The sequence below is a fragment of the Triticum aestivum genome, chromosome 5A (genome assembly GCF_018294505.1).
Source record: "Triticum aestivum cultivar Chinese Spring chromosome 5A, IWGSC CS RefSeq v2.1, whole genome shotgun sequence".
Lineage (NCBI taxonomy): Eukaryota > Viridiplantae > Streptophyta > Magnoliopsida > Poales > Poaceae > Triticum > Triticum aestivum.
In genome coordinates this window covers 636,860,681-636,888,258 of record NC_057806.1, presented here as the reverse complement: position 1 = coordinate 636,888,258, position 27,578 = coordinate 636,860,681, and the positions used below count along the sequence as shown (strand labels likewise).

Below are 27,578 nucleotides of genomic sequence, written 5' to 3'. Positions count from 1 at the left end.
ACAGCAGCGGCAAGGCGCTTGCCGCGGCAGGCGGCCACTCTGTGCCCACGCTCCAGCACATCCACCAACGTGTCGCTCTGGGGGCCTCTCCAGGCGCGCGTGGCGGGAGGCTGTGCAGACAGCAGTGCGCAGTGGCATCCAAAGCTGACAAGATCGCCATCGTGGCGAACGGTGGTGCCCCTAATGGTCCTTTTCTGCACTATTTGGGCGACTCAGACGGGCATTTAATGCCCTTGTCCCCTGCCGTTAGGGTTAGGTAGGGTGCACTGTACAAGTAACTGTACCAACCACCTCGCTTTTTTTACATTTGTACCCTTCTCTGCGTTGCCACCTGTCGGTGACCCCTTTAGCGTATAAAAGGAGGCCCATGCACAACGTAGAGGGCGTTCGACTCATTCGTAAGCCAGAAAACACTTAGCTCTCGCAAGCAAGAACATAATAGAACCAGACAAGCAGCAGTAGGAGTGTTATCTCTCCGGAGAGCTCCGAAGCTGGGTAAACTGCTCATGTGCTTCGCCTCGATCTGCTCTTCGTGCGATCTCCGCCCCCCGCCGAACCGAAAGGGGCCCGGTCCGCCGGCCCCATAGGTGTTCGTGGATCAGTTTCCCCGACACATCTCTCCCAATATCCAGGCTTAGGGCTAGAAGGGCGAGCGGAGGAGTTGTGGCGGCTGGCCATGGTGGAATGGACCTTTGTCGGATGCACTTTGATGGACACTCGTGGAGGGGAGAAGGTGTGGATTGGATCTAAATCCTCGTCCCCTTAAAAAGGGCAACTCATTTACGCGACTAGGGGTGTGAACATAAAAACACTCAGACTTTTCATATTCGTTTAACACGTGGAAAATGGCCATTATTGGGCGTAGAAGCCAAGGAGCGCAACATCTACGAGAAACCGGACTTTATTCAAACAGGTACACGGAATTTGGAGGAGAACCCGCCTTGCAATGCCGAAGACAATCTGCGCGCCGGACTCATCATCATTGAAGTCTGGTTCGGGGGCTACTGAGGGAGTCCTGGATTAGGGGGTGTTCGGATAGCCGAACTATACCTTCAGCCGGACTCCTGGACTATGAAGATATAAGATTGAAGACTCCGTCCCGTGTCCGGAAGGGACTTTCCTTGGCGTGGAAGGCAAGCTTGGCGATGCGGATGATCAGATCTCCTACCATTGTAACCGACTTTATGTAACCCTAACCCTCTCTGGTGTCTATATAAACCGGAGGGTTTTAGTCCATAGGACAACATACACATCAACAATCATACCATAGGCTAGCTTCTAGGATTTAGCCTCTCTGATCTCGTGGTAGATCAACTCTTGTAATACCCATATCATCAATATTAATCAAGCAAGACGTAGAGTTTTAACTCCATCGAGAGGGCCCGAACCTGGGTAAAACTTCGTCTCCCCTGCCTCCTGTTACCATCCGGCCTAGACGCACAGTTTGGGACCCCCTACCCGAGATCCGCCGGTTTTGACACTGACAATGATCATCATTATTAGAGCATGTCCGAGTGAGGAAAGGATGACGGCGGCTATGATTCCCCCACAAGTCGGGATGAGAATCCGGAGAAAAAGAAAATGGAGAAAAAAGTGAGGCCAAAAAGAGCCCAAGAAAAAAAGGAAAAAAGAAAAAAAATGAGAGAAAAAGAGAGAAGGGGCATGCTAATTCTACAGTTGTGCTTCAAAGTAGCACCATGTTTTTCATATAGAGAGTCTCCTATGTTGTCACTTTCAAATACTAGTGGGAAGTTTTCATTATAGAGTTAGATGCACACCCAGTTAGTTTTCAGTTTGAGCCTTCATACATATAGCTCTCAGTGCATCTGTTGCATGGAAATCCCTACTCCTAGCATTGATATCAATTGATGGGCATCTCCATAGCCCGTTGATTTGTCGCATCGATGTGAGACTTTCTTACTTTTCTGGCATCTCTATGTTTACCCCTATCATCATACTCTATTCCACTGATAGTGCTATATCCATGGCTTGCACTGATGTATTGCGTGGGGGTTGAAAAAGCTGAAGCGCATTACAAAGTGTGAACCAATTGCTCGGCTTCTCATCAGGGTTTTGCATGATAAATACTTTGTGTTAAGAAGATGGAGCATGACAAGACTATATGATTTTGTAGGGATAACATTCTTTAACATTGATATTTTGAAAGACATGATTGTTTGTTGGGATGCCTGAGTATTGATGTCTTTATGTCAAATTATAGACTATTGCTTTGAATCACCCATGTCTTAATATTCATGCCATGATTAGATATATGTTTAAGATTATGCTAGGTAGCATTCCACATCAGAAATTATCTTTTTTATCATTTACCTACTTGCGGACGAGCAGGAATTAAGGTTGGGGATGCTGATACGTCTCCGTCGTATCTATAAATTTTGAAAATTCCATGCTAATATTATACAACTTTCACATAGTTTTGGCAACAATTTATATGATTTATTGGACTAGCATATTGATCCAGTGCCCAGTGACAGTTCCTGTTTGTTGCATTTTTTGTTTCGCCGTATATGCATATCAAACAAAGTCCAAACATGATAAAACTTTACGGAGATTTTTTTGGAATATATGTGAATTCTTGGAAGAAGAATCAACACAAGATGATGCTCGTGTTGGGAAATGTAGTACAAAACAAAAAAATCGCCCTACGAACACCCAAGAACAATATGAAGATGCATAACGGGTTGTGATCAATGATCGTTACCGACTCCAGGAGTGAAGTGGAAGTAGACGAGTCGGTGTAGATCGTACTTGAAGTCCCTCAAACAATGATGAGGACCCCACGAACCGCCCACGAAAGATCGCTCAAACAGAAGACCGAAAGCACGGCCTCTCTACTTGGTTGCAAGCGTACGGTCTCCATGATCCAGCAATGCTTCGTTGTCTAGAGCTAATCGTTGCTGGAGAATTAGAGGGAGGATATGAGAACCACATGGGCCTTCTAATTATGAGGATTATAGGTGGTAGGGATCTCTTTAATTAGTCAAATAGGACCAACTAGAACGTGCACTAGGTCAACTAAAGGAGGCTCCAAAACTTGTGTTTACATAGGGTGGAAATCCTCTAGTATATATAGGATTGGGGGGAAGAGGGGGCTGCCACCAAGGGGTAAAGAGGCCCCTTGGGGTGCCGTCCAAGGGAGGGGGAGTAGGACTCCCCCCCTTTGGAAAGGGGGGCGCCTGTCTTGTTGGGCCCTTGTGGCCCAACTTCTTCTCCACCTCTTGGCCTTATTTGGCCCATTCATATTAAATTAATTTTTTTGTTCTAACCATTTTAGAGCATAATATATATAATTTAACATCCCTGGAAACATTTTCCACATATATATATATATTAATCGGTAATACCCGGTATTTACCGAAACCCTTCCGGTGACCCCGGAACGCTTCCGGAACCTCTCGGAACTATTTTGGATATTAATGAAAAATTTTCGCAAATATATTCTTATTAATCCCGTCCTGCTAACACTCAATAGATCATGATTTCCTTAAGCTTGTGACCCCGTAGGTTTGGTAACCATACACACGAACGAAAACCCTTTCGTTCAATGACCGATAGCGGAACCGTGGACATCCATATTGGTCCCTATGATTATACGAATGATATTCGAGTGAACCTTTGATTATCATGTGATGTTCCCTTTGCTTTGTAATACTTTAAAAAACCCGGTGTGCATCGGTATCCTCTTGAGTCATCACCATGCTCACTATATTGTTGCGTCCGTTATCGGTTTTGTTCTTCTTTCTCGTTGACTTATTCTGGTATCCCCATGACGTAGTCACCTGCGTCCGGCCAGACGATGATGTATGCCATCACAGCAAGAGGCTCCTAAGAATATCTCTCCATCGCCGGAGGAGCAAATCCCACTCTCGAGCTATCTGGTCACTTGTCAAACATTTCGATGAGCCTGAAAGTTGTCGTTATGATCACCTTGTTACAGATGACGTTTGAGAAACCCCAAAGCCCACCATCCGGTAGGAAGGTGACCGAAACACTCTCATGGTATGAGGAACTAAAACACATGCTAACACTCTGTGTTATATAAGATGATTTCAAATGATATGGTCACATAGTATAATAGACAAGTATTTGGATCGATTCAATATGATCATTCTTCTAATGTCATACCCTCAATGTTGTTTTAGGACTATCATTACACTTAACAATATCCTAATATTCGAAAAACATGATCACTAGAAAACACTTGAGCCGGTCTTAGAGGCGAGACCGGGAATCTATTGTTTACCATTTATCATTTCAGACATGCATATGAGTTTTCCACTTAATCACATATTCCAGGATCATAGCAGTTATATAATGAAATATAAACTCTTAATTATGAATAGCGGAAATATAATAATACAATATTATTGCCTCTAGGGCATATTTTCAATAGCTCGAGGGGCCCACTGGGCACCAGGGCGCGCTAGGGGGTGGCGCTCCTTGATGGGTAGTGGGCACCTCGTAAGGCGGTTGTTGCCCTTCTTTAGCCCAATCGGAGTTATGTATCTCCGTGAATTGAAGAAACGGTGAAGAGATAAAAAAGGAAGGCGAAACAGAAGAGAACAGAGAGAGAGATCCAATCTTGGAGGGGCTCTCGCCCCTCCGCCGCCATGGAGGCCATGTTCCAGAGGGGACACCCTCCTTCCATCTAGGGGGAGGACAAGGAAGAAGAAGAAGGAGGGAGGATCTCTCCCACTATCTCCCGGTGGCGTCGGAGCATCGCCGAGACAAGGATCGTAACGGTGATCTACACCAACAACCTTGCTACCGTCAACACCAACTTTCTCCCCCTCTATGCAGTGGTGTCACCTCTGTATTCCCGCAGCAATTTTCTACTTAAACATGGTTCTCAACAGTATATATTATTATCCAATGATATGTGGTTATCCAATGATGTTTGAGTAGGTCTGTTTTGTCCTATGGGTTGATTGATGATCATGATTGGTTTGAGTTGTATATTATTATTATTTTTGTTGTCCTATGGTGCCCTCCATGTCGCGCAAACATGAGGGATCGCTACTATAGGGTGTTGCAATACATTCATGATTCTCTTATAGTGGGTAACGAGAGTGTCAGAAATTTATACCCGAGTAAGTGGGTTGTTACGTATGGGAGTAAAGAGAAATTGATACATAATGCTATGGTTGGGTTTTACCTTAATGATCTTTAGTAGTTGCAGATGTTCACTAGAGTTCCAATCAGAAGTGCAAATGATCCAAGTATGGAAAGTATATTAGCTCATGCCTCTCCCTCATAGAAAATTGCAATAATGATTACCAGTCTAGTTATCAATTGCCTAGGGACAAATAACTTTCTTGTGTGACAAAAACTTTCTACTAAACAACCAACTTTTACTATCTCGCAAAGTACTCGTAGTTTTATTCTTGCAAAGTAGTTCTAGAATCACACCTACAAAATAGTTTCATACTTGTTCTAGGTAAAGCAAACGTTAAAGTGTGCGTAGAATTGTATCAGTGGTCGATAGAACTTGAGGGAATATTTGTTCTACCTTTAGATCCTCATTGGGTTTGACACTCTTATTTATAAAAAAATACTAAAAACAATCCCCTATACTTGTGGGTTATCACTCGTGTGATGTAACTTAGGGCCAGGAGGCGGACACTAGTCGCAACTCATCCTTTAACCCAAGGAGAAACTGGGACACAAAAAACATGGGGCTAAACAATGGGTCGAGCGATAGAAAGTCATATATGTGGGCCTCGAAGTGTTGGTACCGCATCCCCCGGGCCTGACCACCAACCGATTTCCCACTATGTACTAGGAAATACCCAAAAAATTCTCGGCCTCACTTCTACCATGATCTTTTACATCATGGACGACCCAAAGAATGTCATGCATGTGCGACTCCAATGCGCCCAGGACGAAAAACCCATTTTTGTCATAACTTTTTGCCATAGAAGTATGAGCCCAGCACATTTACGATGATATGTGTTTTTGTCACAATTATCATTATGCAAGTGTCACTTCCATGACAGAACAAGTTTTCATTTGGGTGATAATGTCGCATATGTGTCTTTTTTGTAGTGACTGCTCTGACCTCAGTACATTGTTGATACTTGGAGCCTTGTAAGTCGACGTTGTAAAGTTTTGTGGATCAATAAAGCACTCTTTCGTTCAATGTTTTCTATCCTTTTACTCTTGGATACACCAAGTTGATTTCTTGTGGTGGCGTGTGCGGCTGTCTATCTGGATAGAGTGGTACTTCACTGCACCCAAACAAGGTGCTATAGATACATTGGAGACATATAAAATGACACTATGCAATGTAATAAGTAGCATGCATATTTCCCATTGACACATATATAAACAAATATCAAAAAAGTAAATAGTTAGATATATTTATTTAATGAGTTTAATATTGTTTTTGCATAATTCATAGGAGAAAGGTGAGGATCTCTTTAGATTTCCTAATATTTTGTGATATATTGTTTTTAACATGTTACTATAAAGCATTTCCTTGCATTTATGCAATATATTTCAATATATGAACATTTATAATCCTTCTTATCCCACCCACCGATGATCATCACTCTCCCCCGATATTCTACTTCGCCGTTGCTTCTTCCCATTCACCCTCCATCACCTCTCTCATGCTACTCAACACACCCCTCTATAAATATAGAAGCTGGCAATATTGCGTATCTAGAAATATGGATCATTATTTAATAAAATCTTCCAATATTGGTTTGCCATATTTATTTGAGTGGAGAGCGGTGCGGATTTTTGCATCATGAAGGTAATAGAGATTGGCTAGCCATGAGCTAATTCTCCCCTTCGGCCCGCTATATATAACACAACATAATCGGGGTACAAGGCACACTGGCAGCAAGCAGTCAAGCAGCAAGAGCGGAAAGATCTCCATTCTCTTCCTCCTCGAATGCCTCGTCCTCCATCTCCTCCACTGTATGTTCTAGCCTTAGCCTTCATATCCCTATTCCATACTTTGTTTCTCGATCTTTTTCCATTATCCACCCTTTATAGTTTTTGTATCCATGTATTATATACACGAGTTTACAAGAGGTGAGGTTATATATGTGTATGGTGTAAGTAGTTCATTTGATCTATATAGTACACTTGTGTTGACATCCATGTTTATGCCTCTCTATATATACGTGCTGCCATTTGATGGTTTATTTTCTATGTTGATCTTATTTGGCTGCATCTATTTTTGGAGCAACATGATTTCATAAATAGAAAGAACATGCAAAATTAATCATGCATATAACAATCGATCAATCTATATGACGGAAGGTACCAGATTTCTTCTGTTACTTTTCATCATGTTTTGGGACTTCTATATTAGTGAAACTATGATGTCACTGAGTAATATTATATTTTTGTGTTGACTCTTTTCAAGAATAACAATCTCCTTTGTGTATTTGGCATGAGTGTGTAAGGGAATAACTAATTTCCTTATCCTATTGGGAATAACTAATTCTTTGTTATATTTTCAAATTTGTTTAGCTGATCATGGCATCCAAGGCCCAAGGATCCTCCTTTATGAAGGCCCTAGTTGTTGAGGACACCACAGTTCAAAGGATGGTCCTCTCGGCAAAGTTACGTAATTTTCAATGTGAGATTACTCTTGCCGTGAATGGAAAAGAAGCAGTTGACCTATTCCTTGAGGGGAAGAAGTTTGACATTATTTTTTATGATAAGGACATGCCCATCATGACTAGTCCTGAGGTGCTTAGCTTCCCCTTTGGATTTTCAATGTTTTACAATTTTTAGAAATGTATTGATCTGAACATGAGTCCTTGTTTTAAGTTTGAAAATAAACTAAAAATTCTTTTGTTGTGTTGCTTAACAGGCAGTTGTAATGATTCGTGCTATGGGGGAAACTGATGTGAAGATTGTTGGGATGTCAGCTGATGACGATGCCATGGAGGTGTTCATAAGTGCTGGTGCTGATGTTTTTGTGCCCAAACCAATCAAGGTTCAGGATCTCGAGTCTATAATTAAGGAAGTCATGAACAAGAAGAAGAACACCATGGTCTAGCACAATCCAACTTCCTTGAGCGATGGAGGAAATGTTTTTCTGCTCCTGGAACTATGTTTTCTTATGTATGCATTGTCGTGTTGTTTAGTTTCATTGTGTTGTATCATTTTGAAAGATTAATGTTAAAGTTCGTTCGTTCTAAGCAAGAAGAACATGAGACGCTACCCCTGATTCCGAGGCATTGACATATTTATTGTTCGGCACCAATATAAATAGGGCGCAATGTTTTGTCCATTATCACTTTGATAAACAAATACTCGAAAGAAATAGTTACATAATTTATTTGCCAACTTTAATCGAGGGTATGTTTTGCGTAATTTGTAGGAGAGAGGCTCAAAGCTAATTGACATTGTTTTAACATTTCGTGAGACATTGATTTTTAACATGATACTCTAAAGTACGTCCTTGCGTTCATAAACCTCCACAAATAATTTTGTAATATATTTTCATTTCTAAATATTTATAAACCTACTTATCCCTCCCTCCTTCCTTGAGTGCCTCTCTCGCATGATCCTCTACACCGTCGTTGCTCTTCGTCCCATCAGCCTTTCCTAATCTCACATCCATTATCTCGTGCTACCCAACACATCCCTTTGTCGTCGCATACGCCATAAATATTGCATTTCCAAAGATGTGCATCATTAATGTGTGTGTATAAAATCTCCCCATATTCATTTGCCATATTTACGTGGGCAGAGAGTGGAGGATTTTTGCATGGTCAAGGAGGTGCAGATTCGTTGGCCATGGGATATGCCTCCCCGTTGCCCCTGTATAAGTACCATGGCATACTCAGGGTACAAGGCACACTACCACCAAAATAGTGAAGCGGCAAAGGAGGAAAGAGATCCATTCTACTCCTTTAGCTCCATTATAAGATCTTGCTCCAGCCTACACATCCTTATTTCATCTTTTGTTTTTATACCTTGTTTTATCATCCATGTTGTAGTAGTTTTTGTATCCATGTTTTACAAACATGAGTTTATAAGAGGTGGTGGTATTTGTGTATAGAGTGGAAGTAGTTCATTTTGATCTATATAGTACGTTTTTTGTGGGCGTCCATGTTTATGCCTCTCTATATGTACAAGTTTAAGGAGTGTATAAAGTCAGGGGAACATGGAGGCATCCATGTTTTTACCTCCTAAAGTACTCATAGCCCATTCAGATCTCAATAATTAACAAACAAAATGAAAATGGTAGGATTTCTTTTGCTGTCCAAAATGAAAAACAAAAAATGGATAAAGAAAAATGTTGTTCCTTCCAACCAGCGCCCATGCATTCCATTTCCTAACTAGTCACTAGCCAAAAGAATAATGTTAAACAAGTTGAATTTTCTCATCAACCCTGAGTTATCCATGCAAAATTTTGGCCAGTAACCACCGGAAAGCACCTGGTCTCAGTCTTCAGCCACATTTACTTCCTTTGAGTTTGTTCAAAGAAAGCACTAACTCTGGCACCAACATTTTCTATAGTTGGGCGAGCATGAAATTGCATGGGTAGATTCAGGGGTTGGAAAGGTGGATGAGAAGCTCACTTTACTACCCCCTCATCAACTCCAGTGGCCCACATGTCAATTATTGTGGGTGATCTCAAATTGGCCGATTTCAAGGAGTTCCTAGAAAATAAAGGTTTACAAGTAGGTCTCTATTTTTTATTTTGGACTTATGATATTGCATGCCTTAGTCAGCCTATCCTTCATGTTTTGGCTTTAGAATGTGCATCAAACGGACATCTCTGGTTATATACTTGAGACCTGTCATAGTCGAGGCTCCGCGGACTGAAACAAGGTTCGAACTCTCGGGCGTGTACGAAGACCCTGCCTAGCTACAACCTCAGGCTCATCGCCTCATGGCTTGGCCTCACCGGGTTCGTGCAAGCGGGGGAAAGGAAGAACACATATTTACCTAGATTTGGGCCACCTTAAGGTGTAAGACCCTACTACTGCTTTGTGGTTGATTGCCTCGCGAGGATGATGGGGATGAACTAGTACAAGCGGATGAGCTGCCTCAGGAAAGCTCAATTGCCGAAGGGTTCGATCCCTCTCTACGGTGGAGACTAGCTTATAATTATAGTGGCCTTGGGACTCTTCCCTCATAACTTATGCGGGAAAGGATTCCACAACGGCCAATTTTGAAGGGGGATAGTAGTACATCTTATCCTGACGAAAGGTGGTCTTCTCCTGCAAAGCTTCTGGCCATGACGCAGAGGTGGGATCGGCGATGACATCCATCCTGCCGAGCTCATGGTATTTGTCATGTTGCACGAGAATGGAAACCTTTACAGGATCCCTTGGGAACCCGCGTACGTCCTTGCCTCCTTAGCATGAAAGAGGAAATTGTCCTGGACCGCGCCCGCTTTGAAGGAAATATGCCCTAGAGGCAATAATATGTGTGATATTTTCTTCAGTGGATGGCTCTCGATGGTGTTTTTTGACTTGCCTCTGCACCATACAACTTGTATTTTTAGCCTCCCAGTCCGTGGTGGACCAGCAACCCATTTGCTGGGTGGGCCAACCTACAGAAACTAGCACTCGATTATTCATCAAGCCCCAAAAACAATGCAGTACTATGCTTGTCTTGAGGCCAAAAACATTACAGTAGGGGTTGAGCGGGGAAGGGGGGAGACAGAGCAAAAATATTAAAAAGAGTTGATGCGCTGTTGCTACCCTAACAAAGCAGGTGCAATTCTTCTCGGGAAGGTGTGTCGGTGACACCCACACGTCACAAATCCCACAGTAGACATACTAACAAGTTCACACACAAGTACAACAGAACAAGTAAACATTCGTATCAAACTCAGGTTCACATGAGACGTTCATATTCATTGCCAACATTCACAATCAACAACTCAAAAGATTCATATATACACAAGTTCAGCATGTCTATGCATCCAAAATATTGATAGATCACACGACAATTTTCATAGATAATTCACAAAAAGATTTAGATATACACATGTCCAGCATGTTTATGCAACCCAATGATTGATATCCCATCCAATATCATCCATGGACGAACTTTAATTACCTAGGGTACAGACTGGTAAATGGTGGTGTTCAGTCGGAGGTACTTCTTGCTAAAAGTAATTCTTGTACGAGTAAACTTTCGAGTACATAAGAGGCAGCACAGACAATCTGAACTTTGCTTGGAGGTTTATCCTCAAATAGTGGCCTCGTGCCGAGGGAGGTTCGAGCAACTTGGCCACTACTTTCATCCAACTAGTTTACTAGCTTATCTTGGTCTTGTAGCTCGCCAAAATTCTACATTGCAGACAAGAAAGGAGGCGGCTGAGAAAATGAACCACCCAAATTTTTTGTGTAGTTCAACTGAAATGGAGCATCCCTGGCGTGCATACTGATTAAGTGCAAGATGAATATATGCGTCAACCAACTTGTCTGGAATATTTAGACTCCATGCCATACATTTCGCTACCATATGTGCCGATACCCAAAAGGCACAAGTTGGGACCAAAGACTGACTGCATTCTTCTGGGCTATGTGCCAAGCAATATTTTTGGCATTCACTCTCCTAATACTTGGAGTTTGAGAACTGGTTGACGCTGGTTGATACTCGAAAGAATATAGGCTCTTCTTCTTGTCAACATTGATTCTTTTCTGAGTGAACTTTGGAGTACATAGAGGCATCATAAGTATCTGCCCATCTGATCTTTTTGTGAAGTTCTACTGAAATCACCCAATGTAATGATTTGTCTGCGAGTTCAGGCTCCAAGTTTCTCCTTTATGAAATCGGTAAACAGTAGTACAATACCAAATTACCAATACATATGACCAGCACAATAATCAGGATAAAGACAAGTACCAACCTGTGTGAGGTAGCATATCAATTACTATTTCCTTTGACTGGAAGCCGAGATAAGCAAAGCGACTGACAACAAAGGAAGGAAGCAAGCCGAGATTAGCGACTGACAGGAAAGGCAGGAAGCTGTCGAGGCAATGAAGCACCTAAAGTTTTTTTGCAATTGCACCAAAATCGAGCATCCCTATTGGCACAAATATTGAGAGAGTGAGATTACTGTAATAGTGGGACTAGTTGATGAAACATACACTAACAAATAGAAGCACCCTCATTATCTAAATGGGTAAAGTTAGCAACATAATAGTCTTGCTTAAAGAGAGGTATTAGTTTATTTAATCTGTGCCAATTAGCTCAACGCTCAAAGCATTGTCATGTGTCATAGGTTGCAAAACTTTAACGTGCAAAGATAAAGGAGTTTCTCATGACAGTAGCACGATAACAATAATATGGATGAAGGCCTTAGGCCAGTACCAACCTGAGAAAAAAAATCTGATTCATGTAGTCCCAGAAGAGATGATTAAGCACTCACTGGAATCACTCAATAGTATATATTTTTGTGCTCTTCAAATGTATGGTTGAAATCACTCTTGTTTACTAGTGCTGAGATTATATCGAAAGATTAAGAACTTCCAGCAGAGTTAAAGCACTGGCCGCGATACAGTTCATCGTATTGTCTTGTGTAGTTCCACTAATGTATGATTGGCACAACATGATCCCTGTTTGCACAAGTAGGAACAAGGCAAAACCTTCATTAACTTAGTGAGAAATGATAGAAAGACATTAGCATATTACTCTAATAGTAGCATCAAATTCATGATGGACAATACACAGAAGTGGAAGGGCTCCCTAGAGGATCGTCTCACATGTAAGGTAGATGCTGTTGGATCCCTTGAATGGCCTCGACAGAGGCCTCGGCTTCAGCAAGATCACCTTGGCACTGTTTATTCTTCTTCTTCTTCTTCTTCTTCTTCTTCTTCTTCTTCTTCTTCTTCCTCTTCATGCTCTATTTCTCTTCCTCCTCACTAGTTGGTGAAACCAAGTACATGATTGGCCTTCTATTTCAGAATTGGTTTTGTTAGTGAGGGAGTACAAATGTACTAGTAAACAAGAGCATTATTTTCTCATGGCAGTCGCAAAATAGAGATGAACACATGCATTAAATAACATTCTTACCTAAAGGAAGGTTATGGTGCCAATATGGATGATGATGATTGGAACACAGATCTCCCTTTGTGTAGTTCCACCGAAATGAACCAACCATTCCATTCTGACATTCCAGTTAAATAGCACAAAAGTCACTTCTTTTAAGAAGTGTTTTGTGCAGTGCACCAAAAGGTCACAACAGCAACCAGGTGAAATGGATATCCCTGTTTGCACAGAAAGCTACAGAGGAAACAGTCAGAGTCTCAAACAATTACATGCAAAAAAAATTGGCTAAACTTGTCATGGCTTATAACAGTGGCATGGCTTCATTTTACCAGGGGCATTAGATTAATAATAGTTAAATATTTGGTATAAGGGCATGGAACAGTGGGTGCACCAGCAGTCCAGCACCATGTACCTAAACTAGGGCATAAAGTGGCGATTTGGAGTTCGTTGCCCCGAGAAACAAACATTCAAGAAACATATCTGGGTTGGTCCCATTTTTGTTCACTCTAGCCACCTACTCCTATGTGTGGATATCAAATCTAGTCCTGGTCATACCACTCTGTACATCGTTTCCCCTACATTTCCATTTTCGACCAAGAGACCGGTTGGATGACTAGTCTGTACTACTTTCACCCTCTTTCCTTCTTGTTTGTACCAAGTCTGATGTACATACTAAATCCCCCCACCCCCACTTTATTTCTTGTTTGAACCAAGTACAAGATTCGACTCCATGAAGTAGCTTTACCTCTAAAAATAGAAGAAGAAAAATATGTGCCGTTGGACCATACGATCGAGAGGGGCTGAGAGGTAGAAAATGATGCACATGCAGCTACATAGCGAGCTGGGGAAGTAGAGCTAGGGTGGTTTTGAAGGAAGATATACCTGAAGGTGGTCGGGATGTGGATAGGTGGGCGGCAAGAGGCCTGATTCACCCACACTAGGGCAACGATGAATGGATCGGAGGACCTCCCACGACGGTGCTTGGCCAGAGATAACGGTGTGGCCGGCAGTGGGTCTCCCCCCTTGCTGTTGACGATGGCCTTGTTGGAGATATGCCCTAGAGGCAATCATGTATGATGATATTTCCTATGTGTTTATGAATAAAGATAGTCCTTGGACATTATCAATGATGTGTATCAGCAAGTACGTGACTTGTTTGTGGGACTATGCATTGTATGATGAACGTCCTAAAAGGTCCCTAGTCGAAAGGGCTATGTGGACGTGCAACCAACTAGATTGGCATATGACACTGTCGATGGCTTGGTCTCACTAGCCATGGGGCATTAGATGCTAACCGGATAATATGTAGTTGGAAGGATCTAGTCAGATTCAACATAGTCGGATCCGAGTTGAGATAAGGTCCGAGTCGGACAGACTCAACTATGAGACACAGCGATATGTCATCTGTGAGTTTCTAGTGCAACATACGTTTTATGTCCTAATACCTGAGCTGGCGTATGTACTCGGGATGGTAACAGACTTGCTTTGGGCCAACCAAACACTACTCCGTGACTGGGTAGTTACAAAGGTAGGTTTCGGGCTTGTCCAGACCCATGCTGCGAGACATGGTCGAGCAAGATGGGATTTGCCCCTCCGATAAGGAGAGATATACTCTGGGCCCCTCGTGTGGTCCGACCAGGATAAGCATGGCCATGTGACAAGGATTATGAGATAATCTGGTTTGTGGTCGGCATCACTGGAATGAGAAAGAGGTAGGGCTAGCACAAGGATGACAGACTCGCCTTCAGCCCGACAACATATATCGTGTGGCAAAAGGAATGGAAGTGTGATGTACAGGTTCGCCTAACCAGCTTCATTGTCAGCTTGGTGGTCGGCACGTCTTGCTAGAGGCCGCTACCAGCCATGTAGTCCGGATGTGATCCAAACTGTGACCAAGCCAGCTTGAACCTAAGGGGTCACGCGCTTATCGGAAGGAACCTACAAGGTCGGATCCGAGAACACTAGTCGGATGTGATTCGAGTTGTATTCGGATTGTGGCCGAGTAGAGTTATGGGCTTTAGAGTCCATGCAAGGCCCAAGTATTGGGCCCGTGACGGACAGCTATATAATGTGGGGTGCAGCAAACTCATGCAGATGATTGCTTCGGCGCTGTTACTAGGGTTTGCATGTGTTGCTAATAGACACCTCCACTCGCCGCCGGTTGTGTGATCGGACCTAGCAGTCCGCCGCACGACATTCCTGCTGCATGCGCTGATACCATTAGAGGCGGTGCACTTGCGCCGCTCCGACGCACCCTACCATAGAACCCAATAGTGGTATCAGAGCCTCCGCTATAGGATTTGGATTCAGATCGTATGCATATTAGATATGTGCAGGCGATAGATGAGATCTGTTGTCGTTGATGAGATCGGCTATGTGCACGGTTGATGTGATCAACTGCACATGGGGATAGTTGAGGCTATGTTTTCTGATGATTGAAGTCGATGAGGTCGTGACACAACCTACCCCTACCGGTCGGTATCCGCCATCGGGGTTTACAGTGGAATGTAAATCCGAATCAGGCTCGCGATGATCGATAAAATTGGTCAGATTAGCGAATTCGGCGTGATCGGAGTTCATGATCACTCAAACTGGTAGAATACGATTCTATGCATAACTTTATTTTGCAGGGTTTGATGTGAATAGTATGGCTCATGTGTATGCATGTGTGTAAATTATACATAGCCTGTGTGTCATGTTTGTTAGCCGGCAGGAGCCAAAGTGCTATCATTATATTGTATAACGACATGCGTGTCGACTTATGACTCTATGTAAAATTCATTACTAGTTGTAGTAGTTGGATAATAGAGATTAGGTTGGCGGCTTGGCGGCCTGGCATGACAAACAAGATGGAGTTTCTAAATGGTCATCGGAGTTGGAGCCGACCTGGAAGAACATCCATGAAGGAGCCATACTATTTCACAATATATGTTTGATACGTCTCCGTCGTATCTACTTTTCCAAACACTTTTGCCCTTGTTTTGGACTCTAACTTGCATGATTTGAATGGAAATAACCCGTACTGACGTTGTTTTCAGCAGAATTGCCATGGTGTTATTTTTGTGCAGAAATAAAAGTTCTCAGAATGACTTGAAAATCAACGGAGAATTATTTTGGAATATATAAAAAATACGGGAAGAAGAATCCATGTCAGGGGGGCCTCCACCTGTCCACGAGGGTGGGGGGCGCGCCCCCTGCCTCGTGGGCCCCTTGATGCTCCACCGACCTCAACCCTGACTCCATATATTCACTCTCTCGGGAGGGCTGATCTGGAGTCCGTCCGGGGCTCCCGAGAGAGGAAACCATCGCCATCATCATCATCAACCTTCCTTCATCACCAATTTCATGATGTTCACCGTCGTGCGTGAGTAATTCCATCGTAGGCTTCCTGGACGGTGATGGGTTGGATGAGATTTATCATGTAATCGAGTTAGTTTTGTTAGGGTTTGATCCCTAGTATCCACTATGTTTTGAGATTGATGTTGCTATGATTTTGCTATGCTTAATGCTTGTCACTAGGGCCCGAGTGCCATGATTTCAGATCTGAACCTATTATGTTTTCATGAATATATATGAGTTCTTGATCCTATACTGCAAGTCTATAGTCACCTACTATGTGTTATGATCCGGCAACCCCGAAGTGACAATAATCAGGACCACTCCCGGTGATGACCGTAGTCTGAGGAGTTGATGTATTCACTATATGTTAATGCTTTGGTTTGGTACTCTATTAAAAGGAGGCCTTAATATCCCTTAGTTTCCAATAGGACCCCGCTGCCACGGGAGGGTTGGACAAAATATGTCATGCAAGTTCTTTTCCATAAGCATGTATGACTATATTCGGAATACATGCCTACATTACATTGATGAACTGGAGCTAGTTCTGTGTCACCCTAGGTTATGACTATTGCATGTACGATAGCATCCGACATAATTCTCCATCACCGATCCATTGCCTACGAGCTTTGCATATATTGTTCTTTGCTTATTTACTTTTCCGTTGCTACTTTTACCATCACTATAAAACCCAAAAGTATTACTTTTGCTACCGTTACTTTTTGCCACTATTACTTTTTTGCCACCGTTACCACTACTATCATATTCCTTTGCTACTAAATACCTTTCTGCAGATATTAAGTTTCCAGGTGTGTGTCAGGACCCCGACTCAATGCCACATCGATCTAGCATGTAACACCTCATATCACTTTGCGGCCTCACGCACGGTATTCCCACGGGTGTCGCCTTACCTTTGCCCGGGACCGTTTGCGCCTTTTGGCACACGTATATGACAGTGTCGCTAGCATCCATATGATAAGGAGCCCGGGCTGACATGGCTAGTCGTAAACCCAAAGTGGCACAAACTTACAGGGACAGGCATCCATGACCCAGCATCGAACGTGTCGGTCATCAGCGAGTGAATCCAGGCTGTAGCACTGGGCTAGCAGGACTCCGGTGAACCGGGCTGTAGCGGCTAACAGGACTCCGGTATTCATCGCGTGACATTTCCCCGAAGGGACAGACACAGGAATGAAGAAGGACACATGCCGGCCAGCCTAAGTGTTCCGGAGCAGTAGCAAGCTACCATGGCTCAGTGGAAACACTAGGAGACATTTCCCGGTAAGAGAGGCTACTAAAGATAAACAACTAGATGGTCAGATCCCACACATACCAAGCATTTCAATAACATACACACAATATGCTCGATATGTGCAATACAACATGGCATCACAAAATGACTCTACGACTCAAGTAGTTTATTCAATAGGCTCCGAGGAGCGAGATATTACAAACATGGGTCTCATGACCCAACACTCAGAGCATACAAGTCAAAGCACAAGCGGAAGCTATCATGTCTGAGTACAGACATCTATAAATGAAAAAGGCTGAGAAGCCTGACTATCTATCAGATCCTGTCGAGGGCACAAGATCGTAGCTGAGGTAACAAGCTAAACGTCGAAGTCCAAGCGGAACTACTAATGAGACTGAAGTCTCTCTGCAAAAACATAAAATAGGCAAACGTGAGTACAAATGTACCCAGCAAGACTTACATCAGAACTATCTACATATGCATCATTATCAACAAAGGGATGGTGGGGTTTAACTGCAGCAAGCCAGCTTTGACTCGGTGGCTATCCTGAACTACGACTGCGAGTAACTTTTTTGAGGTGGCGCACACGAGTCCACATATTCACCATATCAATACACCACTATGGATCCGCTCCCGTCTCCCTACGAGAACGCCATCCATAGCACTCACGCTTATCTTGCGTATTTTAGAGTATCCACTTTCACTTGTCTATGAACTGATATAAGCAACCCAGAGGTCCTTTTCCGTGGACACGGCTATTCGAATAGATTAGGTTAACCCTGCAGGGGTGTACTTCTTCACACACGCTCTCACCACTTACCGCCGTTTACACGACATGTACTCGGCAACCTTCAAGCGGAAGCCCAACGTGGGTGTCGGCCACGTCCTACCTAAACACTCAAGTCTCTAGTCCAGGTTTATCGCCTATTCGGGTTCCATCCATGAGGAGATCCGGCCGGAGTTTCGCTCACAGCCCCAAACGATGTGAACAGGGTTCCCGAGACACCAAACGGGCGCCCGGTACACCGTGCCACGTGCCTACCGCATCACAGCCCACCCCTACGGTCAGCGCTGCGCACGGCCTCCAGCATACTACAAACACCAGAAACTACTTGCAACTCCTGGACAGAGGACAAGGGTGATCAAGAAGCCGAGAGGGTCCATTGGTTTCGGGCCCAATGCGTGGTAGTAGCTGAATCATGGATCACAAACACAGAACTCAGTTCCTGAGGATGGCTGCAATGAGACAACCCACCATGTACTCCTACATGGCCTCTCACCGCTACCTTTACCAAATCGTGTTCACACACTTAGCTCACACACAGTAGGACATGTTCACACGCCTCTGATTCATCCCCGATGAATCAGACCTGACTCAACTCTAAGCAGTAGCAGGCATGACAAACAAACATGAATGAGTAGGCACATCAGGGCTCAAACAACTCCTACTCATACTAGTGGGTTTCATCTATTTACTGTGGAATGACAGGTCATGCAAAGGATAAAGGGGTTCAGCTACCGCAGCAGGTAACAGATGAATCGTTGTTGTCCTAATGCAGTAAAAGAGAGCAGGAGCGAGAGAGTGGGATTGTATCGGAATGAACAAGGGGGTTTTGCTTGCCTGGCACTTCTGAAGATAACATTGAGTCTTCATCAGTGTCAACGATCACATCATCGGTACACGTCTATCGAGAGGGGACAAATACCGGCAAATACAGAAAAGACACGATCAATGCAATGCACAATATGATGCATGCTATGACATGGCAATATGAATGTGTTTTGGGCTAATGCACCTAAAACCAGATTAAATGAAGTTGGTTTGAATACAAGATTCAAATTCAAACTCCGTATGTGGTTATTTAAATGTCATTCACTTCATTTGCCCTAAACAGTAGTGATAAGTTGTTCTAACATGCATGAAAATGGTACAGATGGATTCCTTGAATTTTTCTGATAATTTTTCATATATAATTTATTAAATTTGGAGTTACGGTTAATTTTCTATGAATTTTGGAAGTTTTAGTCATTTTCTGAAATTTATAAATCATTTAGGATTTATTTAAATTCCAGAACAAATACTGCATCAGCATGACGTAATAGTGACGTCAGCAGGGTCAACCGAGCGCCCCAGGTCAAACCTGACGTGTGGGGTCCACACGTCAGTGACACAGGGACTAATCCCGCGTTGACCCGGGCTGGTTAGCTTTGACTAAGCCCTGGGGCCCACTTGTCAGCGTCAGTAGGTGGGGGGGGGTTAGTGACTAATTAACTAAGCCACGTCGACTTCGCCGGAGTTCGGCCGGCGACGACCAAAACTGCGGCGGGAGCTCGCCGGAGTGGCGCTGCGAGGGGTTTTGGGCCAAGCCAAGGGCACCAGAGGGTAGCCCGTGCCCGTGCGCATCTAGGGGGGCATCGGGAGGTGCGGGGGTGGCCGGAGCTCGCCGGAGTGGGGGCCGCAGCGGCTGCCGGAGCTCGGGTTTGGGCGGAGCGAGGTTACGGGGCGCTAGGGGGCTGGCTGAGGGGCTATGCGGACTCCTAGGGCAGCTAGGAGCACGCTAGGTTCGTCGGACTGGCCGCAGCAGCACGTCAGTGCCATGCCCGGCGTCCATGGCGGACGGCGGCGCTCGGGAATGTGGCCGGGGTGCTACGGCACGGAAACGAACAAAATGGAGGAGGGGAAACGGAGTGGAGCTCACAGGGATCGCGCAGGGAGGGTCAGCGAGCTCGGGGGCGCGCCGGAGTGGCCGAATTCGACGGAGAAGATCCTCGGCGGCCGGCGAGGGGGAAAACGTCGGGGGCGGCGTTCCGGGGCTCTTCTGGTCGCGTGAGACGACGAGGAGGACGAGGGAGGACTTGCGGAGCTCTGGGAGGCGTCGGGGAGGCGAGAGGAGCACGGTGGCTGCGACAATCGGCGTCGGTGGCGGCGGTGGTTCTCGGGTGAGAGGGAGAGAGAGCAGGGGAAGAAGGGGAGGGCGAGGGAGAGTGAGAGCGGTGCGGGGCAGCTGCGTGGCTTCGTCCGGGGCATCGAGGGAGTCCGGGGAAGCAGGAGGTGGCCAGCAGGGGGGGAGGTGGCGCGCGCGCGTGCCGGCGAGCGTCGGGCACACGCCCTTGTCCTCCTGTCCAAGGAGGAAGACGACAGGGAGGCTGTGGTGGTGGGCTGGTCCAAGGGGAGGAGCTGGGCCGGGCAGGTAAGCAGGTAAGTGGCCCAGGTGGCCGTCTCCCTTTTTATTTTTGCTCTGTTTTATTTTTTTAATCATTGTTTTCTATTTGTTTCAATCTGTTTTGATTTAGTTCAAACACTAAATCATTTTTATTTCTTCCAATAATTTTTGCAGGGACTGAAAGTAATATTCTAGAGCCCCTCACAAAATATCAGAATTATTGAAGCATTAAAAATATATATAACATATATTTGCTCCAACTCAAATACAATATATATTAGTTCAAAGATCCAAAATGACATGGAAAAATGTGCATCATCTCTGGTTACTGTTTCCAGCATTTTTCCAAAGATGAAGAACATTTTTGAAAGCCACTTGGATTGACTGAAAATATTTTAGGTGAACCTGGTGAATTCTTAAAATGCTAGGGTTTGGACAATCCCCATTTCAACTTTCTGTAAAAGTAAACATGATGCATCACCAAAGGCTAGTACTAGTGCAATGCCAGAAGCTAGGGATGTGACAACTCACCCCCACTAAACAAGAATCTCGTCTCGAGATTCAAGCGCAGGGTAGGATGAAGGGGAAACGCAACTAGTATAATCTTCATGATCCAGGTTGCACTTCATTTGAACGTTGATTCATTCACCATCATTGTCTTGATGTCTTGTTCTGAGAAATCCTGCCAACATGACATGGAGGGAAGAAGGAGACTCTAGAAGGGTCGATCTTCTTGAAGATCGAACAACTCACGGAATGAGACATAGGACCATCTCTCGGGTTGAGACACGAGATACACATCAAGAGGGGTGGAAAGAAACGGATGACGAAGGTTCACTAGGTGGACAACAATTCCACACTTAAGAAGGTGGTAATCGGTTGTCAACGTAGCGAGGAGTTGAGTTGCCATGATACCACAACGAGACACCTTCGGAACCGTGACTCGTAGATATCTCCCCTTAAGTGGCAAAAGAATTACCTTTGATTCAGAGATCATTGAAACTCTTTATACCAGCTTAAGGCAAATCATAATCGATCATTTAGAGGGGTTCGGTAGAATGGCATACTCAAACTTGGATGATGTGGATTACCTTGTTGAAGACAACGTAATGGATGAATTTTGCTTATCACCGGAAATGGAAGAGACCCATGGTAGAATGGCACATTGGCGGTGCAAGCTGGGAACAAAATGCAAATGCTGGGAATGATTCTGGTAACTGGGGAAGAACCCAACAATAAAGAGTGAATTCACTGGTTGAAAAGGTCATAACATTGCCGAGGAAACTGAGAGGAATCCTAGTTAGAGCCGATGGTAACACGTAGCGCTTGTACGTGCTTTCAAGAACTTGAGCATTTCCACAATCATCAAGGTTTTACCAACATCCGTGTCAAGGATCCTGGCAACACAACTTGCTACCATGATGAATGATGATGGATGATGCAGATGCAAAGGAAGATGACATCATCTCAGATTTCACCCTTGACGGGGCCAAGGAGATAGAATCTGGATGATCGACCGAGAGACATTTAGCACTCCGCTTCTAATGTTCTCCTTGATGTGCTAGTGTATCCCATTCATTGAAATGGTTTGGTATCTAGAACATCAAGTAAAGGTCGGACTTCGGGAACACAAAGATCCATAGGGGCAACTAGGGAGTAAATCCTACGAAATCCCTATGGGGAGGTGGCCAATTCCATCAAATAAGATACTATAATAATAGGTCTACCGGATGGGTGTGTTGGCCACGACACCCACCTTACCGGTTATCGAGAGACCAATATTATAGTTCTTGGGAAATGTTCCAACCATCACATCTGCCTGAGATTCAGATCTGGTTGGTGTCAGGATATTCCAGACTCATCGAGTCTAGGAAGAAAAATGAAAGTTTGCAACACAAATCGACGAGATGACGTTGCGGGATTCTCGGGAGATGAACTACGATAGCAAGCTCCAAAACATGAGCTGGTTCTGCTACAAACATGTGAACACGTTGTCCCAGACAAGCATGACCACGTGGTAGTCTTATAATAAAACACTACCGAGTTCAGGAGGGGGAACCATCAACGAGGGTATCGAAGTTCTTTCATAAGTCCGGATTAGCTCTTATGAAGGAACTCCTTCTCCTTGAACAAATCAATCAGTGGCTTGGTGTGCTAGGGATACATATAGATTGAAGGTTGCAAGTCTTCAAACCACAGCATTCTTCGCACGTGTGCATGACTGATTTGGAATGATTCCAAAGAAAGCAACATTGACTTTCTCGAATCCACGGCGGCAACTTGCATCAGATGCACATGAATTAAAGGAAGTCACTACCTTCATCCAAACATATGCTTCATGAGCTAGCATGAACAAATGCTTTCAAAAGTTTCCAACACTAGCTTAATGTTCAGCAAAATTATGGAGAAGACAAGGATGTTGTCAATGGGCACAACAACAATTCATCTGGGTTTCCTTTTAAAAGGAATTCCATAGTTAAGTGAACAAGTGATAGCATTGGTCAGACCTAAAAGATATAATGGTGTATGCTCGAGGGATCAACCACGAATAAGACAACATTACGAGCATCGTTGGTACTGATTTGATTTGACGATAGCCCACACTCAAATCAAAGGATTGATAAGACAATAGGTCCAGCAACTGATCACAAGGACCAATCGATGAAGATATCATCTTTCTTCAACACACACTACACAAGAATATCCCTTTGGAACGAACTAAGTCAGACAAGCTTTTATCTTCCAACTCTCCAAGTTGTTGTCTAGCTTAACCAACTAGCTCAGGGATATCTAACACCGATTCTTGGAGAGAAGGTGGTTCACAAGAAACCAACTTGATCACGAACTCAACATAGCGGTCAGGTGACAACCCAGTAACACCTCCAAGAAGATATTTGGAAAGTCACGAACCACCGGTATGTTACTAAGCTCTAGAACAATCTTGCTTTTGAGGGCAAGACGATATGATCAAATGAGTGAGGACTTGACAAGATCCTAACTCATCAATCGAAGGGTGCACCGAAATAAGGACTAGGTAGCACGATCAGTCTTAGAAGGATGATTCGAAAACCAACATACTAAGAATGAAATTATTATCCTTTAACTACCAAGCAACAGAGTTGCTAGCAGTATTGATTTCACACATCACAATTCATTTGTCGGTATTCCGGTTGCATCAACACGAGGGCCGAGGAATGAACAGTGATGGCAAGAAGTATCACTGTACCAAGAGTTCATGGGATGGTGTGCAATTCCTATAACAATCTCGATATAAAATATGTAATACTCCAAGGTAGAGCAGAACCAAAAGCTGGATTGGCATTTGATCTGCGGAATACAACTACTTTGACCCAATCCTAGATATGGAAGAGGTACTGGAGTTTGTTTCTCCTAGTCATTCCGGAATAAAATGGCTTGACAGACCACAAGAGTCATAGGCATCGATGAACGAACGCACGCATACTCTTGACTATCAATTGATAGACGAGGGTCAGAATGCAACTAAAGAGAACAACTCAAAGGAACATATAACTTTCTGAGTTGTGGATGCATAGATTAGTATGTCGAACCAAGTTCAACATATTTCTTCCGGATAACCCATGCAGAAAGGTAGAACTGGCAGAGTCACGATTTATGAATGGAGAACTCCTCAAGAGTACTCTAATTGTGATTTTTTTTTGATCCAATAAACATCTGCCATAAGTAGTTCATGGTATTTGGAAGAAGAAGATACCACGGACTTCAAGGACTATCGCAAAGGTTACTAATATCCTAAAGGCACTAGCAATTACTATCAACATGAAGTAGGTAGAGTGAATCTCGGGTTCAGAACCCAGGAGTAGAATACCTACAACTAAGTAGCATCACGGGATGCTTCCGAGAATAAAGGCCAGAATCTTCACACTAGGACACAAATCATGGCTAGACCACTAGATGATCCCCTAAGCACTTAGGGTCATAATAATAATTCCAACATATATGTCGAGGCAATAATTACCTCAACACACCGATTAGTGTGGTTAATCTGGCCCATGGGAACATCGGAAACAGAAGGAAGGGATTTGCAAATGCATCGGACTATTTAGAAACCTGGGATGACTCGGACAGCATAACGGCTATAATTGCTCAAAAGATTTGAGACAATCACAAAAATGGTGGCATAACCACTCAGAAGCACAATATCAAGGTTCCGAGATCAACAATTAACATACGGAAGTAGTAGGAACTGAACTGAGACTTAAATCCAACAATCTTATAAGTCTACTGATTAGTAACACATGATCCTAATAGAAAGAAGAGATAGCCTAGTTCTTAATCCCCGCAGGAAAGATAAGATGACTCAGATCAGAAGGGCATGAGGTATAAGGAGTAAAAAGAGCCTTACGTTCCATCCCACAATCAATTCCCTTATATAACTAAAGAATTTCTAAACTCAACTTCGACCAGTTTGGCTTGGTAATCCTACAGGCAGTCAATCTCTGATACCAACGCTGTCAGGACCCCGACTCAATGCCACATCGATCTAGCATGTAACACCTCATATCACTTTGCGGCCTCACGCACGGTATTCCCACGGGTGTCGCCTTACCTTTGCCCGGGACCATTTGCGCCTTTTGGCACACGTATATGACAGTGTCGCTAGCATCCATATGATAAGGAGCCCGGGCTGACATGGCTAGTCGTAAACCCAAAGTGGCACAAACTTACAGGGACAGGCATCCATGACCCAGCATCGAACGTGTCGGTCATCAGCGAGTGAATCCAGGCTGTAGCACTGGGCTAGCAGGACTCCGGTGAACCGGGCTGTAGCGGCTAACAGGACTCCGGTATTCATCGCGTGACATTTCCCCGAAGGGACAGACACAGAACGAAGAAGGACACATGCCGGCCAGCCTAAGTGTTCCGGAGCAGTAGCAAGCTACCATGGCTCAGTGGAAACACTAGGAGACATTTCCCGGTAAGAGAGGCTACTAAAGATAAACAACTAGATGGTCAGATCCCACACATACCAAGCATTTCAATAACATACACACAATATGCTCGATATGTGCAATACACCACTATGGATCCGCTCCCGTCTCCCTACGAGAACGCCATCCATAGCACTCACGCTTATCTTGCGTATTTTAGAGTATCCACTTTCACTTGTCTATGAACTGATATAAGCAACCCAGAGGTCCTTTTCCGTGGACACGGCTATTCGAATAGATTAGGTTAACCCTGCAGGGGTGTACTTCTTCACACACGCTCTCACCACTTACCGCCGTTTACACGACATGTACTCGGCAACCTTCAAGCGGAAGCCCAACGTGGGTGTCGGCCACGTCCTACCTAAACACTCAAGTCTCTAGTCCAGGTTTATCGCCTATTCGGGTTCCATCCATGAGGAGATCCGGCCGGAGTTTCGCTCACAGCCCCAAACGATGTGAACAGGGTTCCCGAGACACCAAACGGGCGCCCGGTTACACCGTGCCACGTGCCTACCGCATCACAGCCCACCCCTACGGTCAGCGCTGCGCACGGCCTCCAGCATACTACAAACACCAGAAACTACTTGCAACTCCTGGACAGAGGACAAGGGTGATCAAGAAGCCGAGAGGGTCCATTGGTTTCGGGCCCAATGCGTGGTAGTAGCTGAATCATGGATCACAAACACAGAACTCAGTTCCTGAGGACGGCTGCAATGAGACAACCCACCATGTACTCCTACATGGCCTCTCACCGCTACCTTTACCAAATCGTGTTCACACACTTAGCTCACACACAGTAGGACATGTTCACACGCCTCTGATTCATCCCCGATGAATCAGACCTGACTCAACTCTAAGCAGTAGCAGGCATGACAAACAAACATGAATGAGTAGGCACATCAGGGCTCAAACAACTCCTACTCATGCTAGTGGGTTTCATCTATTTACTGTGGAATGACAGGTCATGCAAAGGATAAAGGGGTTCAGCTACCGCAGCAGGTAACAGATGAATCGTGTTGTCCTAATGCAGTAAAAGAGAGCAGGAGCGAGAGAGTGGGATTGTATCGGAATGAACAAGGGGGTTTTGCTTGCCTGGCACTTCTGAAGATAACATTGAGTCTTCATCAGTGTCAACGATCACATCATCGGTACACGTCTATCGAGAGGGGACAAATACCGGCAACAACAGAAAAGACACAATCAATGCAATGCACAATATGATGCATGCTCATGACATGGCAATATGAATGTGTTTTGGGCTAATGCAACTAGCAACCAGATTAAATGAAGTTGGTTTGAATACAAGATTCAAATTCAAACTCCATATGTGGATTATTTAAATGCCATTCACTTCATTTGCCTAAACAGTAGTGATAAGTTGTTCTAACATGCATGAAAATGGTACAGATGGATTCCTTGAATTTTTCTGATAATTTTTCATATATAATTTATTAAATTTGGAGTTACGGTTAATTTTCTATGAATTTTGGAAGTTTTAGTCATTTTCTGAAATTTATAAATCATTTAGGATTTATTTAAATTCCAGAACAAATACTGCGTCAGCATGACGTAATAGTGACGTCAGCAGGGTCAACCGAGCGCCCCAGGTCAAACCTGACGTGTGGGGTCCACACGTCAGTGACACAGGGACTAATCCCGCGTTGACCCGGGCTGGTTAGCTTTGACTAAGCCCTGGGGCCCACTTGTCAGCGTCAGTAGGTGGGGGGGGGTTAGTGACTAATTAACTAAGCCACGTCGACTTCGCCGGAGTTCGGCCGGCGACGACCAAAACTGCGGCGGGAGCTCGCCGGAGTGGCGCTGCGAGGGGTTTTGGGCCAAGCCAAGGGCACCAGA

At 44.3% G+C, this 27,578-nt stretch overlaps 1 protein-coding gene across 1 annotated transcript; it reads left to right on the top strand.

Moving 5' to 3' along the window:
• Positions 1–7,512: 7,512 nt before the first annotated feature.
• LOC123108108 (two-component response regulator ORR42-like) lies at positions 7,513–8,041 on the top strand. The gene is made up of 2 exons (XM_044529961.1): positions 7,513–7,728; positions 7,853–8,041. The coding sequence occupies exons 1-2, from the start codon at positions 7,513–7,515 to the stop codon at positions 8,039–8,041; spliced, it is 405 nt and encodes a 134-aa protein (XP_044385896.1).
• Positions 8,042–27,578: the final 19,537 nt, after the last annotated feature.

Bases quoted from the DNA above. Each gene is read 5' to 3' on its own strand.
- LOC123108108 (XM_044529961.1), top strand. From the start codon at position 7,513: ATGGCATCCAAGGCCCAAGGATCCTCCTTTATGAAGGCCCTAGTTGTT. The intron at 7,729-7,852 runs GTGCTTAGCTTC...GTTGCTTAACAG, and splicing joins CCATCATGACTAGTCCTGAG to GCAGTTGTAATGATTCGTGC.